The sequence below is a fragment of the Canis aureus genome, chromosome 6 (genome assembly GCF_053574225.1).
Source record: "Canis aureus isolate CA01 chromosome 6, VMU_Caureus_v.1.0, whole genome shotgun sequence".
NCBI classification, from domain to species: domain Eukaryota; kingdom Metazoa; phylum Chordata; class Mammalia; order Carnivora; family Canidae; genus Canis; species Canis aureus.
The window spans coordinates 1,549,019-1,567,159 of record NC_135616.1 but is presented as its reverse complement, the minus strand read 5'-3'; the positions used below and the strand labels follow the sequence as shown (position 1 = coordinate 1,567,159).

Genomic DNA, 18,141 nt, shown 5'->3' with positions numbered 1-18,141 from the left:
AGTAGCACAATTAATGGTAAAGAGAACGCATGGCAGGAACGGCCATGGGAATGATGAGTTGAGGCGGGAGAGGGAAGTAACTCAGCAGATCAGGGCATTAGAACCGTATTATTGGGTGGCTTGACTGGGAGTAGGTTGAAGTTTTAAAAAATGAAAACTGGAGTAGTGCTGAGGGAGACACAGAGAGCCAGGTGCTCAGGTTGTTAGAGAATGAGCAGAAGTGACAGTGATGTCTGTAGATGACTGTGACAAGGACTGATGGGATGTTTGGAGGTCCCTGGAATGTCTGGAGAGATGTAGTTGGGAGGTAGGAATGATGAGTCGTCTCTGTGGTACCTGGGTTGTAGAGAGAGAAAAAGAAAAGCAAGTCACCACATGTTAAGTCTTCTGAGAAAGACCATCCTCAGCTTGTGACGCAGCTTTGCATCTCTTTGCTGATCCAGGTAACAGAGATGTAGGACATAGTAGTTAGTCCTGATTATCTTCTGGGAAATGTAAGTAGTCAGTTCTAATTATAGGTTTGGACACTTTGTCCTGGTGAGGCTTTTGGCCTCATGGCCCAGGAAGGAGGTGTCTCACCTGAGGAACCCAGAGCTCTGTGAGCCTCCCTTATATCCTACTGACTGGTTGTGTCCCAGCGGGGGGACAGTGTCTTGGTGGAGTGTGGTCTTACCAGTCATGCATCGCTGTGTTCTGGAGGGTTAACCAGTGAATCCACAACCCTCTTAATTGGCTGTTTTTGAAGCTAATTTAGCAAATTTATAACCTAAATCTAAAGTGCATCATTTCAGACCATGACCAATTCAGAACAAAAGAAATAATGCAGGAATTCCAAACACCTGTTGTGCATGCATCTGTGTGCACACATATGTGCATACGGAGCTTTGTAGTAAAAAACAAGCATTGCTTAGCAGCCGGTCTTTGTTAGACTTCCTTAGGATTTCCTTAAGCTCTAGTAATTCTTTTTTCTGGTGTATGAAAACCAAATAATATCCTATTACTAATTGAGTACCTTAATAATAGGTCAGTATTAATCATAGGTAAACCTGAAAATGAATATTATATAATTAATGGTCATTCTTTTGTGTGACCATCAGAAAGGACTTTAATTCTTGGCCTGCTTGGAGCCCTTCAGAATTGGGCAGTGGAACGAGCATTCCTGGGGCAGCGCTGTCCTGCGGGCTCCTCACAGCCTGTCCTCTCTTTCCAGTCTTACCTCACTCCATGCCTCCAGCCAAAACTCTTAAGTACACAGAAGGGTCGTGCTTGACCAGCTTTGTGTGATGCCAGCCCATGTGCTGAAATGCCTTCCCCCTTTCCACCTGCAGATCTGTCATCACCTGCACCTGCCAGGTCACAGGCAGCAGTTGTGGGAAGTTCTCCTGGGAATGACCTAGCAGAGCTAGATCTTTTTTTTTTTTCCCCACGAGACTGTGTAACGCTCTCCGTACATTGTGTTACAGCGACACTCCTGTCTCTCGTTTCCTAGGGTGGTGGGCCCCCTGAATGTAGTGCCAGCAGTATATTCGTTGGAGAATCTGAGCATGCTTGCCAAAGAGATGATTTAGTAAATGTTTATTCACTGTAAAAAAGGGGCAAATTGCCCGGGAGAGATGGTTCCTTAGGGGGAAGTCAAGAAAATGCAGATGCATTAACCGGATGAACAGAAGGTAGAAGAACCAAAAAAGCAATCCATGCAAAGATAACCCAAATATATAAGGTTTCGGTGGATGAGAAGTCTGGCACGATAATTTGGGGCTAGACTCATTTGTGAGCCACAGATTGCTACTCCTTGTAGCAAATGGATTGAATTTAGGCCTATTATATCTCAGGCGCTGAAGATCTGATCTGTGTTTAGGTTTAAGTTTGTAATTCACAGCCAAGGCTGGAGACTGCCTTCATTGTTTGGGAGGCAGAGAGGGCAATGGGTGAGAGTATTTGCCTTAGACTCAGAGCAACATGGGTACAGATCTGCTTAGCTCTATTACTGAGTAAGGGACTTAGCCTCTTCGAGTTTAATTTATCTGTAAAATTGGGTGAATTAATGATGATAATGCTTGGTGAGGTTGTAATGTGGTAATTAGTATAGATCATCATTAAAAGGCAGAAGCTGCTCTTTCTCTTCCTTCTTAGTTTCCTTCTCTTCTGTCCCCTCCGCCTCCCACAGTCCCTGGACTATGATGGTCTTTAAACATTATTGATCATCCATCCCATCAATAGAACCTTTTATAGCATCCCCCTGATATTAGTGAATTGATTTATAAATTATATAATGCATTGTTACATTACTGTATTATGTACATTATAAGACATCTAACATTGATGTTTTCTGAAGAATACAATTAAATAAAAGTTTTAAATTATTTAAAATTGGGCAGCCCCAGTGGCTCAGCGGTTTAGCGCCACCTTCAGCCCAGGGTGTGATCCTGGAGACCTAGGATCCAGTCCCACATCAGGTTCCGTGGAGTCTGCTTCTCCCTCTGCCTGTGTCTTTGCCTCTCTCTGTGTCTCTCATGAATAAATAAATAAATCTTAAAAAAAAAAAAGAATGGAAGAAAATAAGTTATTTAAAATTGTGTTTATTAACAATACAGAAAATCTTTTTGATATTACAGAAATTATTAATCATCTGGATGAATATTTAAAAGTCTTGCTAATCACAATGGTTTCATAGTGTCATCATTTACTATCACAAGGAACAGTAGATATTTATAGTCATGCTCACTGTTAAGGGTGGATATAATTGTATTTCATAGTCTTGGTAGTGGATGAGGAGGCATTTTTCTTCAGAGATCTGATAAGTATTGTCTTTGTTTTTATCTTACAAAATGCCTCTCAGAGGGCCCACATAGGTAGAAGAGTTGGGTCTGCTGTCCTTTGTGGTATTGTTCATTTATAACTTGAATGTTTACTGTTTATTCTGTGTGATTTCTTTGCCAAAAGTCTAAAACGGTTTTATAACTCTCTTATTTTTAAAATAGATGATTATGAGAGTCAGTTTAGTTAAGCCTCGATAATTAATCATACTAAGTAAACCATGGAATGTGTCCTTATGCTGTAAGAACAGGAAGGAGTGAACCACCCCCACCTACGTTTTATGTTTGTTGGAAATGCCTCATCACCAGCATAAGGAAGGGGCCAGGGTGCTAAGGGGTTACAGATGAAGTATCATGGGCAGATGTTGAGGGGACAGAGTGTCTGGTTTGAAGAGGGGGGAGTACTATAGAGGTGTACCTGCCAGATGCTTAGAGATGTGATGTGTATTTCCGACTTCAACCACATTTATGCAACCACTGATTTTTGTGTTAGGTGAGTACAACTTGAATTTTCATTTACTTAATTTCACTTTAAAATGATTCATTTTTTCAAAATCTTAAGCATATTTTTACTCCATCCTTATGCCAAATGGTAAAGTCTTTGAAAATTGAGATTGATATGCTAATTATTTATATTTATAACGTACATAACTGTTGAATATTTTTTTAATAAGTTTTATTTATTCATGAGAGACACATAGAGGCAGAGACATAGGCAGAGAGAGAAACAGGCTCCATGCAGGGAGCCAGATGTGGGACTCGATCCTGGGACTTCCAGGATCATGCCCTAGGCTGAAGGCAGACACTCAACCACTGAGCCACCAAGGCCTCCTGAAGATTTCTTTTTAAATGCCAGACTTAACCATCCCTCTGGTCATCAGTGCATTGTTTTGGGAAACACTGCTTTAGGGCAAACATTGGGACCAATGGAATGGAGTTACTGGGAACCACATAGGGACCTGTCGTGGAAGGAAGGGCTCTTGGCCCTTTGAGCTCACGGGGCCCCTTTCTTATTTCATGGATCACAATTAATTTGCCTAACGTCTTTGCATGAGATAGGATTTATCTCTGTGGAAACTAGATTTCATTTTATTTTTCTTTATGCTTAGTGCATTTTTAATATAGTGCCTGATGCATTGGTAGGATCCCATAAGTGTATATTTCAGTGATGTGTGATTGTGGAGTTTCACTAAGACACATCAATTCTATTACCTTTCACTTTTCCTTTTCAAAAACTGGTATCTTCATAAATATGGAATTATTTCAGTGGATTTTTTTATTATTTTAACAGTTCTATTTTCTTTCTTTTTTTTTTTTTTTTTAAAGATTTTATTTATTTATTCTTGAGAAACAGAGAGAGAGACAGAGACACAGGCAGAGGGAGAAGCAGGCTCCATGCAGGGAGCCCAACGTGGGACTCGATCCCGGGTCTCCAGGATCACGCCCTGGGCCTAAGGCGGCGCTAAACCGCTGAGCCATCTGGGCTGCCCCAGTTCTATTTTCTTAAAGGAATAAAAACTTTTAAAAGATTTTATTTATTTTAGAGAGAGAGAGAATTGTGGGGGGGCAAGGGGGAAGGAGAGAGAAAATCTCAAGCAGACTCTGTGCAGAATGAAGAGCCCAATGCAGGGCTCAGTCTCACAATCCTGAGATCATGACATGAGCCAAAATCAAGAGTCAGATACTCAACTGACTGGTCACCCAGGTGTCCCAGGAAAAAAAACTTTTTTTAAAAGTTCCATATGAAAAAAAAAGTTCCGGGATCCCTGGGTGGCGCAGCGGTTTGGCGCCTGCCTTTGGCCCAGGGCGCAATCCTGGAGACCCGGGATCGAATCCCACCTCGGGCTCCCGGTGCATGGAGCCTGCTTCTCCCTCTGCCTGTGTCTCTGCCTCTCTCTCTCTCTCCTCTGTGACTATCATGAATAAATAAATAAAATCTTTAAAAAAAAAAAAAGTTCCATGTGGCTTATATTATGTATCAGAGATTCCAACAGATTTCAAACTACAAAGGTCAATAAGACGCTTTACTGACCTTTCAGTTTTTAAAACATTTTCCTCTGTTCCTTTATGGTATATTTATTTTCTTCTCTTTTTTGAAATGGTCAAAGCATTCCTCCTGGGAGACATGATGGAGTTAGTAATACCATGTTGTTTTGTGTTAAGAAAATTCAATTTGACTCAAAATTGTTTTAGGAACTAATAGTCATATTAAGAGGGCTTTGAATATAGACACATGTAAAAAACTGAAACTATTAGTGACCTTTCCCCCACCCCCAGTACTGTAGTATAACCAGCTGTAGTTCAAGATTGTATATCTTGCTGCTTTATGTTCATTTTAACATGAAATGAAATTGTTGCCAGAGATCACGTTTTCTTAACATAAAGTTGGTTACATAGAAAAAGAGTCACTGTTCCTCCCCCCACTTTTTAAAAAGAGAAGCGGGAGAGAGGAGGGAAAGGGCAGAGGGGAAAGGGAGAGCGAGAATCGTAAGCAGGCTCCATGCCCAACATGGAGCCCAGCATGGGGCTCAATCTTACAACACTGAAATCATGACCTGAACTGAAATCAAGAGTCAGATGCTTAATTGAGCCACCCAGGTGCCCGTGTCTGCATAGTTTTGATGCTTATGAGGTGCTTTGCTTAGGTTGTCCTTTATAAAGATTAAACCCATTTACAGTCCCACCACTAATGTCTTAAAAGTACCTCTCCTGGGGATCCCTGGGTGGGATCCTCCTGGGTGGCTCAGCCGTTTAGCGCCTGCCTTTGGCACAGGGCGCGATCCTGGAGTCCTGGGATCGAGTCCCACGTCAGGCTCCCGGCATGGAGCCTGCTTCTCTCTCCTCATGTGTCTCTGCCTCTCTCTCTATGTCTATCATAAATAAGTAAGTAAATCTTTAAAAAAAAAAAAAAAAAGTACCTCTCCTGTAGTACCATCATCAGCATTAATGTAACATAATTTAAAATATGGGATTAAAGTTGATTTTGACAGCGTTTAGACCTTTAAAAATAGTGAGCTTTTCCTTTAATAGCAAATATAAAATCTGTGTTTATAAACTTTTAAAAGACTCAAATATAAAAATCTGTGTTATTTATACACTTTTAAAATATCCTTTGGTAAGCAACTGAAGTAACAAAGTGAAAGGAAGTAAGTAAAGGAACAAAAGAAGTCAGAGCCTTGTAAGGAATATAAAATATGAAAACAAATCAGCCAGGGAGTCCACAGGAGGTGTTGCTTGTGGGTAACATAGTAGGTGCAGGGGGAGATGGGGAAAGATGTAACCATCTGTGAGAGTGGAGAGGACAGAAGAGTTTCATTCTGCTTTGTGTATTAGAGCAGACAGGTGTGCTTTGGACCTTGAAGGGTTTTCCAGGCTAGAAAGGAAGTAGAAGAAGAAATGAAAGAAAATTAAGAAATAGGAGAAAGTGGAATGGCATTTTTGGTTGAGTAGTAAATTCAGAAGGAGTCTATAAATCTATTATTGATAGATTGCTGGACTGTGTTTTTTCTTCAAGGATCAACCTTGACGTTTAGGTAGAATTCTTTTTGTCCCCCTACAAACTCATTACAGTTTATTTGCTTGTCTCTGTTTCTTTTCTTTTTTAAAAATTTATTTATTCATGAGAGACAGAGAGAGAGGCAGAGACATAGGCAGAGGGAGAAGCAGGCTCCCTGCAGGGAGCCTGATGTGGGACTCGATCCCAGGACCCCGGGATTGCACCCTGAGCCCAAGGCAGACGCTCCACTGCTGAGCCACCCGGGTGCACCATGCTGGTCTCTGTTTCACATTCGTTTCTCCTTTGGACCGTGAGTTCCATGCATAGGGCATCAGTGTCATTGGGTTCATCATTGTCCAGTCCGGTTTCTTGCACTTTGCCCAGCCTGTAGCAGGCCCTACTAAGTGGTGACTTGAATGTATACAAGTGCATGGGCAGTTAGGACAGAGTTGGGCACAGCAATTAAGAATTATGTGCAAACAATTAAAAAAAAAACTACTGTTTGTTAAAAACAAAAATGTGTCTAACCAAGCAATGATATTCTGGAATGTTCTAACACATAATTATGTTAGGATATTGGTTTGACTTCAAATAGAGGTTAGATACCAATGGCTTGAACAAGACAGAAGGTGTACATTTCTGTCGCATAAAAGTCTAAGCTGGTCCAGGGGTGTAGGCAGCTTTGCTTCCTGAGGTCATCCAGGGTCCAGAGTTCCTTCTATCTATCTTGTTTTGCCAACCCTTTGGGTGGTGTTCTCATGGACAGAGTTGGATCTGTCTGTCTCCCATACGCTGTGGTTCCAGCCCAGGGGAAGGTTGAGGATGTGAAGAGTAAATAATTTCTTTTTGAGGATATGACCTAAAAACTGCATATGCTACTGCCAGTCATATCCCATGGGCTGAAATTTAGTCAAATGACCATAGTGTGCTGTAAGAAAGACCAGGAAATGTAGTCCTGCTCAGCCCAAGTCCAGGGCATTTTTTTAATAAAAAGGAGGAAAGGGAGCATGGTATTAGGATCAATTAGCTGACTTTGCCCCAGTGTTTGCCCTGGAATGTTTGTTCAATTTCTTTATGGGTAAATCATCTTTTCCTGCTATTTTACTACATATAACATAGGTAAAGCACAGATGTTTGAAGAGGTAGATATATTTATTAAACCACTATGGAAATTAAAAATTAAAATTGTATTGTAGTTGTTTGAGTGCTTGTCTACCCTTTTTGTTGTTGACTTCCTCAGAGGTCAAGTGGGATTTTTTTTTTATTCTTTGTACTTCTGGTACCTGGCACAGAGCCTCACCCTAATAGGTACTTGCTGAGTACTTATTGACTAATTATAGTCTTTTACCTGTGTTGATTGAAATGTTTCTAGCAGAACTTTCATACATATTTCTGATAGCTGACCTGCCTTCTCCTTAATTCTTAACTGATATCTGGTTTGTTATAATATTACAGGCCCAAATGTATGAATATGACCCTTTTAAGCATATTTTTATAACCACAGATGGTAGTATATAGTATCACTTTTTTATATAGTTCCAACTAAATAATTAATGTTATGTATTTGTTAGATATAAGAAATCAGTTTTACTTTGGTAAATAGTGTGTTTAGTAACATAAAAAACAGTAATTTACCTTAATTTCATTGTCTTAAAATAATAGTTAATCTTGAGTTTAACACTTTTTCAAATGAGAGATCCCCCCCCCCCCCCGGATTATTTTGTTGATGTTTCAGTCTGTCATACTTTGTATTTTCCTCGCATTTTTATTGTTAAGGATAAATAATTTTGAGTCAGTACTTTTAAAAAATTGAATCAGCATATTTGTTCTTTTAGTTAATTTCAGTACTTTTTAGTTAGATCAATTTTAGAAGTTTATTTGGAAGACCTGAGGGATACAATTAAAGCACTTGGGAGACCATCCTTAATTTGCTTTTTTTAGAACAGAAGGAAATATACTGTAACTTTCCCTTATTTTTCTGGTGGAGAGAAATTTTGTTTGCCAACAGGAAAATGCAATTCCACTAAGATTCTTGGGTCATAGATCAGAGGCTTGGATCAGCAAAAAGAAACGAACTTTTGGAAGAATTCTGGTCCAATGTTATGGGCCAGTTTAAACTACAATGTAGGCAATGGCAGGCTGCCTCCTTTCTCCCTATGAGGAAAGGCAACACTGCAGTAATATTTACCAGAGAAAGGGAGGAGGCTGTGTGTGCTGGGGGTGAGCTGGGCTGCGCAAGCTTCTTGACAAAGAGTTTGTCTAGCATTATATGCAGCTTCTCAGTCTGCCTGGGGAGATCTGAGGTGTGTGTGGGAGGGGGACAGGGGGACTGAAGTTGTGTTCTTAGAATTTTGTGAAATTTGTCTGGTAGTAGTCAGCTCTTAGTTCTAGTCCTGAAGATGCACAGCTGTGAAGAGACTCCAAAACACACAAAAAACCCCACTTATCTTTTACCTTGGAGAGCACTTAGTGATTATTATTTTTCTTGCAGATTGAACTTCCTAATTGTGTTTTTCTTTGCTTGCAATCCTGGAATGTACAAGTGGTGGATGTAGGGGTACACAGTCATGGGGCCTACTCTGAGTAGAAGGAAATTTTTTCTAATGTTAAGATAAACAACAAATCAGTCCCAAAGCAAATAATACTTGGCTGCTGGTGGTACTTTCTTAAATGATTGTGATTTTCTTATGAAATGTTTCAAGTCCCTCAACTGTATTGTGAACATTGTTTTGAATAATTTTAAATTTGTGATGTGTAGTGATCAGTTATTAGTTGATAATTTTTATTCAGATATCCAAGTTTTCCTAATGAAAAGCAGGGAGCACAGTGCTTAACAGAAATTTTTCTGTCGTTTTCAATCATTTTAAAAAGTTTTCTAAATTTTTTTTTTAATTTTTTTATTTATTTATGATAGTTACAGAGAGAGAGAGAGAGGCAGAGACACAGGCAGAGGGAGAAGCAGGCTCCATGCACCGGGAGCCCGATGTGGGATTCGATCCCGGGTCTCCAGGATCGTGCCCTGGGCCAAAGGCAGGCGCCAAACCGCTGCGCCACCCAGGGATCCCTAAAAAGTTTTCTACATTAAAAAAAAAAAAAAAATCCTTCAACTAACTTCTCCTCCGGGGCCTCTTTTGCTTGTACCAGTGCTCAAGGTGTATACCGGATGTGCTGTGCTTTTTGAGCTTCCCTGTATACTCCTTTAGGAAAAACTTGGGCAGGAAGGCCTGTTTACCTACCCCCCAATAACAGCTTCTTCAGTTAATAGTAAAGTCACTAGTAAATAGTGAGTCACAGAAATCCCAGCTCCTGCGATTTGCAGGACCACAATTATGTGAGAAATGATATAGTGATAGGTATCCATGGTGTGTTCAACAGAAAATGTAAAATATTAAAAATGAACAAATGTTCACATTGAATTGTTGGCAGTATAAAGAAGAAATGAAAAGTATCTGCTTATGTTAGTTGAGGAAAAATAACATTTCTTAGTTTTATTTTGCCATCTATTTAAAATTTCTTTACAAAAGCATTTAATTTCCTTAACAAAGGTGTTATTTACAAATGCCATCTGCCCAATGTAATAAGTAATAGAAACAACAATAACACTAGACGAGTACAAAGACTAAAATATTGTGCCCATTGCCACCATCAGAGGTCTGATCAGTATTAACGTGTTGTGTTTATCCCTCCAAAATTGTCAGGAGGTGCTTTTTTTTTTTTTTTAACAATAATGACCATATCCTAAGTGTGCACCACATCGCATTTTGTGGGGCTGATGACTGGGAATTTTCTTTCTTTTCCTCATTTCTTTTGTCAATGTTTTTAACTGAAAGTTGTGCTTGAATTTGTCCATGCTAGAAGAGTCAGAAGAATAAGGAACGAAGTAAGACTCCCTTCAGGCAACTTCACTGCTTTTGCCTATGATCAGAGCTGCCTGCCATCAAGAACCAGGCACCTGTACCTGCATTTACCTGCAGAGGGATGTATATTTATGGTTTTTTAAAAACCAGTGTTTTTTTAAAAAATTATTTTATTTTTACTTATTTATTATTTTTTAAATTATTTGTGTGTATATATTCTGTGATTTGCATTTTCACTTAATGATAGATTGATGAGGTTTTTCCATATTCTACATAATCACATACCTGTGGGATCTACCTTGTTCTATTTAGTTGTTATTTATTGGTTATTATTGGTTAAATTCTACTTACAGAAAATTTATACAAAGAAAGCAGAAATCTTTCTTGAATTCCATGCTGGAGGTGATTTCTGCAACCAGTACGGTGTATACTTTGTCCTTCCTGGGTTTTTTTAAGTTTTTAATTTTTATTCCAGCATGGTTAACATACAGTGTCTTATTAGTTTTAGGTGTGCAATATGTGATCCAGCCATTCTATACGTTGCTTAGTACCCATCTTGACAAGTGCATCTTCAATCCCCATCTTCTGTTTCACCCATCCCCCCACACATCTCCCCTCTGGTGATCATCTGTTCTCTATAGTCAACAGTCTGTTTTGGGGAGTCCTTCCTGATTTCTGTTTTTGTTTTTAATATTTATAGACACACATGTGATTTAGGTGAGTAATTTTTAAGTTATTACCTCAGTTTTTCTGCAGCTTGCATTTTTTTTAACTTAATAGTATATCTTAGAGATATTTCCTTGTTAATACACGGATATCTTAACTCCTATTGTATTCCATAGTATAGATAAACCATAACTACCGTAACCTCTTAGAGTTGGTGAGTACCTACATTGTTTCTGTTCTAACGTTTATAAACACTATTAAACATTACTGTACATGGTTCTTTATTTGCCTGCTCAAGTGGTCTCTGGTATAAGAAAAAAAAAAAAACAATTCCTGGGTTGATGGGGGCATGAATGAGAACTGCCAAATATCCTACCAAAATCTGGTACCACTTGGGTTTCTTACTGTTGGTGATTTTCTATATACAATTATCAATATGCATGTTATAAATCTTTTAAAAATTTTGTTTTCTTGATGATGTTATTATCACATTAGTTTCTCTATATTGTTTTGAATTTTTAGTGCCCACTTTTATTTTGCATTGTTGGCTTTCTTTACTGGTTTACAGGAGGTCTTTTTTAAAAAAATAAATATCATCTGTTTTGTACGTTGCAGATATTTTCTCCTTCTCTCTTACTCATTTGGGATATACTTAATCACATCCAACTATTTAATATTTTAAGTAGTCCAATTATTATTCTTTGTAGCTTCTTGATTTTTGTTTCTTCTTTTTAATAATTTTTTTTATTGGTGTTCAATTTGCGAACATACAGAATAACACCCAGTGCTCATCCCGTCAAGTGCCCCCCTCAGTGCCCGCCACCCAGTCAACCCCACCCCCCGCCCTCCTCCCCTTCCACCACCCCTAGTTCGTTTCCCAGAGTTAGGAGTCTTCCATGTTCTGTCTCCCTTTCTGATATTTCCTACCCATTTCTTCTCCCTTCCCCTATATTCCTTTTCACTATTATTTATATTCCCCAAACGAATGAGACCATATAATGTTTGTCCTTCTCCGATTGACTCTGCATCACTTGACATCAGGGAAATACAAATCAAAACCACAATGAGATACCACCTCACACCAGTGAGAATGGGGAAAATTAACAAGGCAGGAAACCACAAATGTTAGAGAGGATGTGGAGAAAAGGGAACCCTCTTGCACTGTTTGTGGGAATGTGAAATGGTGCAGCCACTCTGGAAAACTGTGTGGAGGTTCCTCAAAGAGTTGATTTTTGTTTCTTACATAAGAAAAAGGCTTTCTTACCCAAGGTTTATGCACATGCTTTTATAATTAAATACTGGGGAAATGGTTAAATTCTCTTGTCCCAAAGACATTTCCAGAATTTTGGTTTGTTTCTCACTGATTTGGAATACTACCTGTATCATAAGATTAATTCTTAAATATATGTAGTTCTTTTTTTTTAAAGATGTTATTTATTTATTCATGAGACACAGAGAGAGAGACAGACAGACAGACAGACAGGCAGGCAGAGAGACACAGGCCGAGGGAGAAGCAGGCTCCAATACAGGGAGCCCGAAGTGGGACTCCATCCCAGGACCCCGGGGTCACGCCCTGGGCTGAAGGTGGCGCTAGACCGCTGAGCCACCCGGGCTGTGGTTCTTCTTCTGAACTTGAACTCATTTCTGGTCCATCAAACTAATTTGTCTACTGCCTCTCTCACTTTTAAATGATGTTAATTTTATAAAAATCTTGCTGTTTAATCAGGAACATTCCTCACCAGGTTACTCCTTCCTAAAAACTGTTTCTTACATGTTTTTACATCCAGCAACATTTTATTTGCTTTGTATTACAAAATATTACATAAATTCCTCTTGGCATTTTGATAGTGATTGTACTGAATTTTAGATTAACTTAGGGGAAGTTTTGCATTATTGCCTTTTGCTAAAGATTTATTTATTTATTTATTTATTTATTTATTTATTTGAGAGAGAAAGAGAGCAGGAGAGTGAGCCTGAGCAGGAGAGGCAGAGGGAGAGAGAAACTCAAGCAGACTCCACACTCAGCGTGGAGCCCAATATGGGACTCAGTCTTAAAACTCTGAACCCTGAGATCACAACCTGAGCTGAAACCGAGTCAGACGCTCAACCAACTGCACAACCCAGCACCCTTTGTGGTCTTGCCTTTTTGACCAGAGATACATTGTACCTCTATATTCAGATCTTAAATGGCCTTCAGTCTCAAGGTCTGTGGTTATCGGCCTCAACATTCTACACATTTCTTTTGTGTTGATCCTTGAAGATTTTATTAGACTGGTTGCTATAGTGATTGGATTTTGTAGTTATTTATTGCTCATGTGTAGGCAGGTTTTTTATTTTTTAGTCCTAGAACTGTACCAAAATCTATTAGTTCTAATAGTGTGTCAGTTGATTTTCTTGATGTCCTAGGAATCAAGATAGAAATGAGATAACTCTGTTTGATAGAAATGTGAGCCATAAATGCAAACCACACATGTAATTTAAAACTTCCTAGTAGTCATATTAAAAAAGTAAAAAGAAACAGTTGAAGTTTAACAGTACTCTTTAGGGATCCCTGGGTGGCGCAGCAGTTTGGCGCCTGCCTTTGGCCCAGGGCGTGATCCTGGAGATCCGGGATCGAATCCCACGTTGGGCTCCCGGTGCATGGAGCCTGCTTCTCCCTCTGCCTGTGTCTCTGCCTCTCTCTCTCTGTGTGACTATCATAAATAAATAAAATCTTTAAAAAAAAAAATAACAGTACTCTTTAATGTAATATGTCCAAAGTGTTATAATTTCAACAAGTAATCAATATTTAAAAATTAGTGTGAAATTCTTACTTTTGTATTACGTCTTCAGAATTCAGTGTTTTATATTTACACACAATGCCTTTGGGATTAACCACATTTCAGGTGCTCAGTACCCACAGTGGCTAGTGGCTACTCTATTGGACAGTGCACAGATTGCTTGCAAATAATGAAATTTTTTTTCCGTTTTTGGGGGGGGGGCGGGAGGGGAGGTTTTTTTTTTTTTTTTTCTCTTTGCCTTAAACACTTTTGCTTAGAGTACCAGTAGTACAGTAGTGATGTAGTGATGGTGGTGATATTGGTGGGAGTTCTTCCCGTGTGTGTAACCACTGTGGATTTCGGATTAGACTTTAGAATCTAAAGAGGTTACTTTTCTATCTTATAAGAATTCTTAATAGATCTTAAGTTTAATTTTAAAAATTGACCAGATTGTCTTTTCCTCCATCTTTTTAAACTGACTAGAAATACAGGCATACCTGTGCTTTGCAGATACTGCCTTTTTTTTTTTTTTTTTTTTAAGGTTTGTGACAACCCTGCATCTAGCAAGCCTGTTGATCTCATTTTTGTAACCACATTTGCTCACTTTGTGTCTCTGTGTCAGATTTTGGTAATTTTCACAATATTACAAATTTTTTCATTAATGTTATATTTGTCATGGTGGTCTGTGATTAGTTATTACAACTAGCAGAAAGTTCAGATGACGCTTAGCATTTTTTAGCAATAAAGTTTTTTTTTTTTAATAAAGTATTTTTTAAGTAAGGTATATACATTGGCTTTTTAGATATAATGCTATTGCACACTTAATACACTACACTATAGTATAAACATAACCTTCTGTGCAGTGGTAATAATTCATTTGACCCACTTTATCACAATGCTCTTTACTTTATTGCAGTGGTCTGGAACCAAACGTGCAGTATCTGAGGTATACCTGTAAATTAATAGATTTCTAAAATGATGAACAATTCTTGCATTTCAGAGACAAAACTTTCACGATCATCATGCATTTGTTCTTTTAACAAATTTTTCAATAGGATTTCATCTGCTTTTGTTTGAATCTATCTAAAAATCTGTTTTCATTTTTCCTTCTTGTTTTAAATGCAATCATTTTTCAGTTTCTGTATCAGGGAGATTTTTCAGGGCTTGTCAGATGAGTTGTGTAAATATACCTCTTGTATACTTCGGAGCTATTTATGTAATATGGGAATTGTCTGTCCTGGGAGGGCTTGGTAGACTAACTTATAAAACATCTGGATTCAATTTGATTTTTAGGGCTAGTTCTTTGACTCCATTTCCTACTCTTCGAAGGTTATTTGTCCATTTGGGTTTTTTGTCTTTGACCAGTTTTGTATCTTCTAGATATATTAGTATTCATTTATGTTTTCAAATATATTGGTATAAGCTTGTCCGTGAAATTTTCTTGTTGTTGTGAAATTTTATTATAATTATGTAGATGTTTTGATATGTAAAGCAAATCTAGAAAGATAGAGGAAACTTAATAGTGGTTGTTATCTATGGGAAGTGGAAGTGGAATTATGGGAGTAGGAAATGGTAGTCTTAAATTTTATATCCTTGGGCAGTTTGAGAATTTTCAAGTAACTTGTTTTACTTTAATAATTGAAAAAGTGTTCTTTCAAACTTTTAAATACTATAAAGTATATAGAATATCATACAGAAATAGGCATATCCATTTTACCGGTCCCAGCACACCTTAACTGTTTGTTTTCTTCTCTAGCTGGCCTCTGGACTGTCTTCACACTGGGTGGCGTGGGCAGCAAAGCAGCTGCTACTCCAGAACTTTCTTCCCCTCTGGCCAACCAAAGCCTCCTGCTTCTGCTCGTGCTGGCCAACCTGACTGATGCTGCAGATGCACCAAACCCCTACAGACAAGCCATTATGTCCTTTAAAAATACGCAAGGTTTGTGGTACTTTGCTCCTTCCCTCTCTCCTTCCCTCCATCCCTTCGCCATGCTCATTGTGGAGCTTGACTCGGAGCTTGAACTCTCAACCCTGAGATCAAGACCTGAGCCGAAATCAAGAGTTGGATGCTCAACCGACTAAGCCACCCAGGTGCCCCTAAAAATTCTTTCTAATGAGGAAAGAGGATATTGCTTCCCCTGTTGTTTAATAGTTGTATATTTTCATATTGGTTAAAGATGAGAAAAACTTAGACTTTCCTGTCTGTATTCACAGGAAGGTCAAATGAATCTTAGATGAGCGCTCTGATTCTTTATATCCACTTAAGTTTACATTTTTATCCAGAGAAATCCAGGCCAGTGTTTGCCTTATTTAGATCTGCCTGTCCTATTAGGAGTAGGAATGAACCTGAAAACTCCAAGTGATAGGTTGTTTGAAGTTTTTCATTTAAAGCCTGTATTCCAATTAGAATTTTATAGTACTTAAAATTAGAACTCAGCAGCGTTTTCTGCCAAAGGGCAGATGGCTTTGTGGGGTCATGTGTTATCTGTCACCACGTCTTAACTCTGCTGTCATAACACAAAAGCAGGCATAGATAATAAAGAAGTGAGCATCGCTGGTTTCCAGTAAAACTTTATTTCCAAAACAGATGATGGGCTTGCCCATGGGCTGTAATTTGCCCTGAAGTAGCGCTTGAGTAGGTAGTTCCATGTTGAAAGAATAATCTCTAATCAAAAGATTATACTCCATTTAAAAATAAAACAGGATTGTACTCTGTAGGCCAAATTAATATGGTAGCTAGATTTTCAAGATGTATCGAACACTAGTATAATTAAGATGCGTACGAAGTGAAGTTACTGGATAGGAACATTCTTAAGGCTTCTGAAGAATGTTGCCATGTTCCTTTCTAGAGTTCTAACATAATTAATAGACAGTGCATGATGTGCCAGTTGAATGTACCTTTGCCAACTCTGGTATTACTATTTGTAGAAGAAAACAATAATAGGGAGTCTCTAACAATTTGAGAAAAAAATGAAGACGCATGTATCTGATAGTACTTTCCTGTTCCCATTACTATTCCATTGTGGCTTACTGATTAAGAAAGCAAGTTTTGGAGTTGAGCAGACCTAAGCTTATGCCACACTTTAGTCACTTTGAAGCTGTGAGGCCTCCTACCGTTTGCTTAATGTCAAGCCTCCCTGGCTTTGTCTATAAAATGGGGATAACATCACCTAATAGGATTTATAGAAGTACCACACAAGGTAAGGTTTTAAAATGATTAGCTCAGATTTTGCAACATAGCCAGATGTTCAGTATATGGTATTTATTGTTACTTTTGATGCTCAGGTAAGATGGTACTATTTAGGGTTGAACTCTTTTTGGATAGCCATCTTTTTTTTGGTGGATCATTTGGTGCAGTGATTCAGAACACTGACTTTAGGGTTAGACTGCCTTGGGCTCATATCCCAGTTTTTATTCTTTAAAGACCAGTGTCTTGATCTGTAAAGCAGGGGTTATAATCTCTTACCACACAGGGCTCTTATTAAATGAGTTTTTTATCATAGTACAGAGTCATTATATTATTGCTGTAATTATAAGAAGCAGTGTAATATAGTGATGACAACAGAGGCTGATCTGTATTTTATTTTGGGCTAATCGTGGAAAAGTTAATCTCTCCAAGCCTTTATTTCATCCTTTGTGAAACTGGTCAAAATAGTGACATGATCATTGTATGCATTAGATTTTTTTTAAAAAGATTTTATTTATTAAAAAAAAAAAAGATTTTATTTATTCATTAGAGACAGAGAGGGAGAAGGAGAGAGAGAGAGGGAGGTGCAGAGACACCGGCAGAGGGAGAAGCAGGCTCCATGCAGGGAGCCTGACCTGGGACTCAATCCCAGGACTCTGGGGTTACACCCTGGACCGAAGACAGGTGCTAAACCGCTGAGGCACCCAGGGATCCCCTAAGATATTAGAGATATTAAAATATCAACTCATTGTGCTATCACGTTCCAGTGTTTTATCTGATAAGATTATACTTTTCTCCAACTCATTTGATCTATATTTCCTTTTTAACTTGCTAACTTTGCTGGCTTTAGTATCTAAGCGAGTCCAGTTAACGGTAGGAAAGGGGCTCTGTCAGTTTTGCAGTATCAGAAATTTTCCCAAGTGGGCTGTAATTTATGGTTTTCATCATTTAGTGACTCTATTTTAAAAAAGGTTTTTGGCAGGATGCAAAATCAATGCCCAGAAATCAGTGGCATTTCTATATACTGACAAGACTGAAGAAAGAGAAATTAAAGAGTCATTCCCATTTACAATTGCACCCAAAAGCATAAGGTACCTAGGAATAAACCTAACCAAAGTGGTGAAGGATCTATGCTCTAAAAACTATAAAACACTTCTGAAAAAAATTGAGGAAGACACAGAGAGATGGAAAAATATTCCATGCTCATGAATTGGAAGAATTAATATTGTGAAAATATCACTGCTACCCAGGGCAACTTACACGTTCAGTGCAATTCCTATCAAAATACCATGGACTTTCTTCACAGAGTTGGAACAAATCATCTTAAGATTTGTGTGGAACCAGAAAAAGACCCTGAATA

The 18,141-nt window shown here is 38.4% G+C and overlaps 1 protein-coding gene across 4 annotated transcripts in view; it reads left to right on the top strand.

The window, feature by feature from the left end:
• DYM (dymeclin) overlaps positions 1-18,141 on the top strand; it is a 341,383-nt gene that overhangs the window by 122,694 nt on the left and 200,548 nt on the right. For all 4 annotated transcript variants that reach the window (XM_077899788.1, XM_077899791.1, XM_077899790.1 and 1 more), the window contains one exon: positions 15,351-15,533. In XM_077899788.1, coding sequence (XP_077755914.1) covers positions 15,351-15,533 — 183 coding nt within the window. The remainder of the gene's footprint in view (positions 1-15,350; positions 15,534-18,141) is intronic.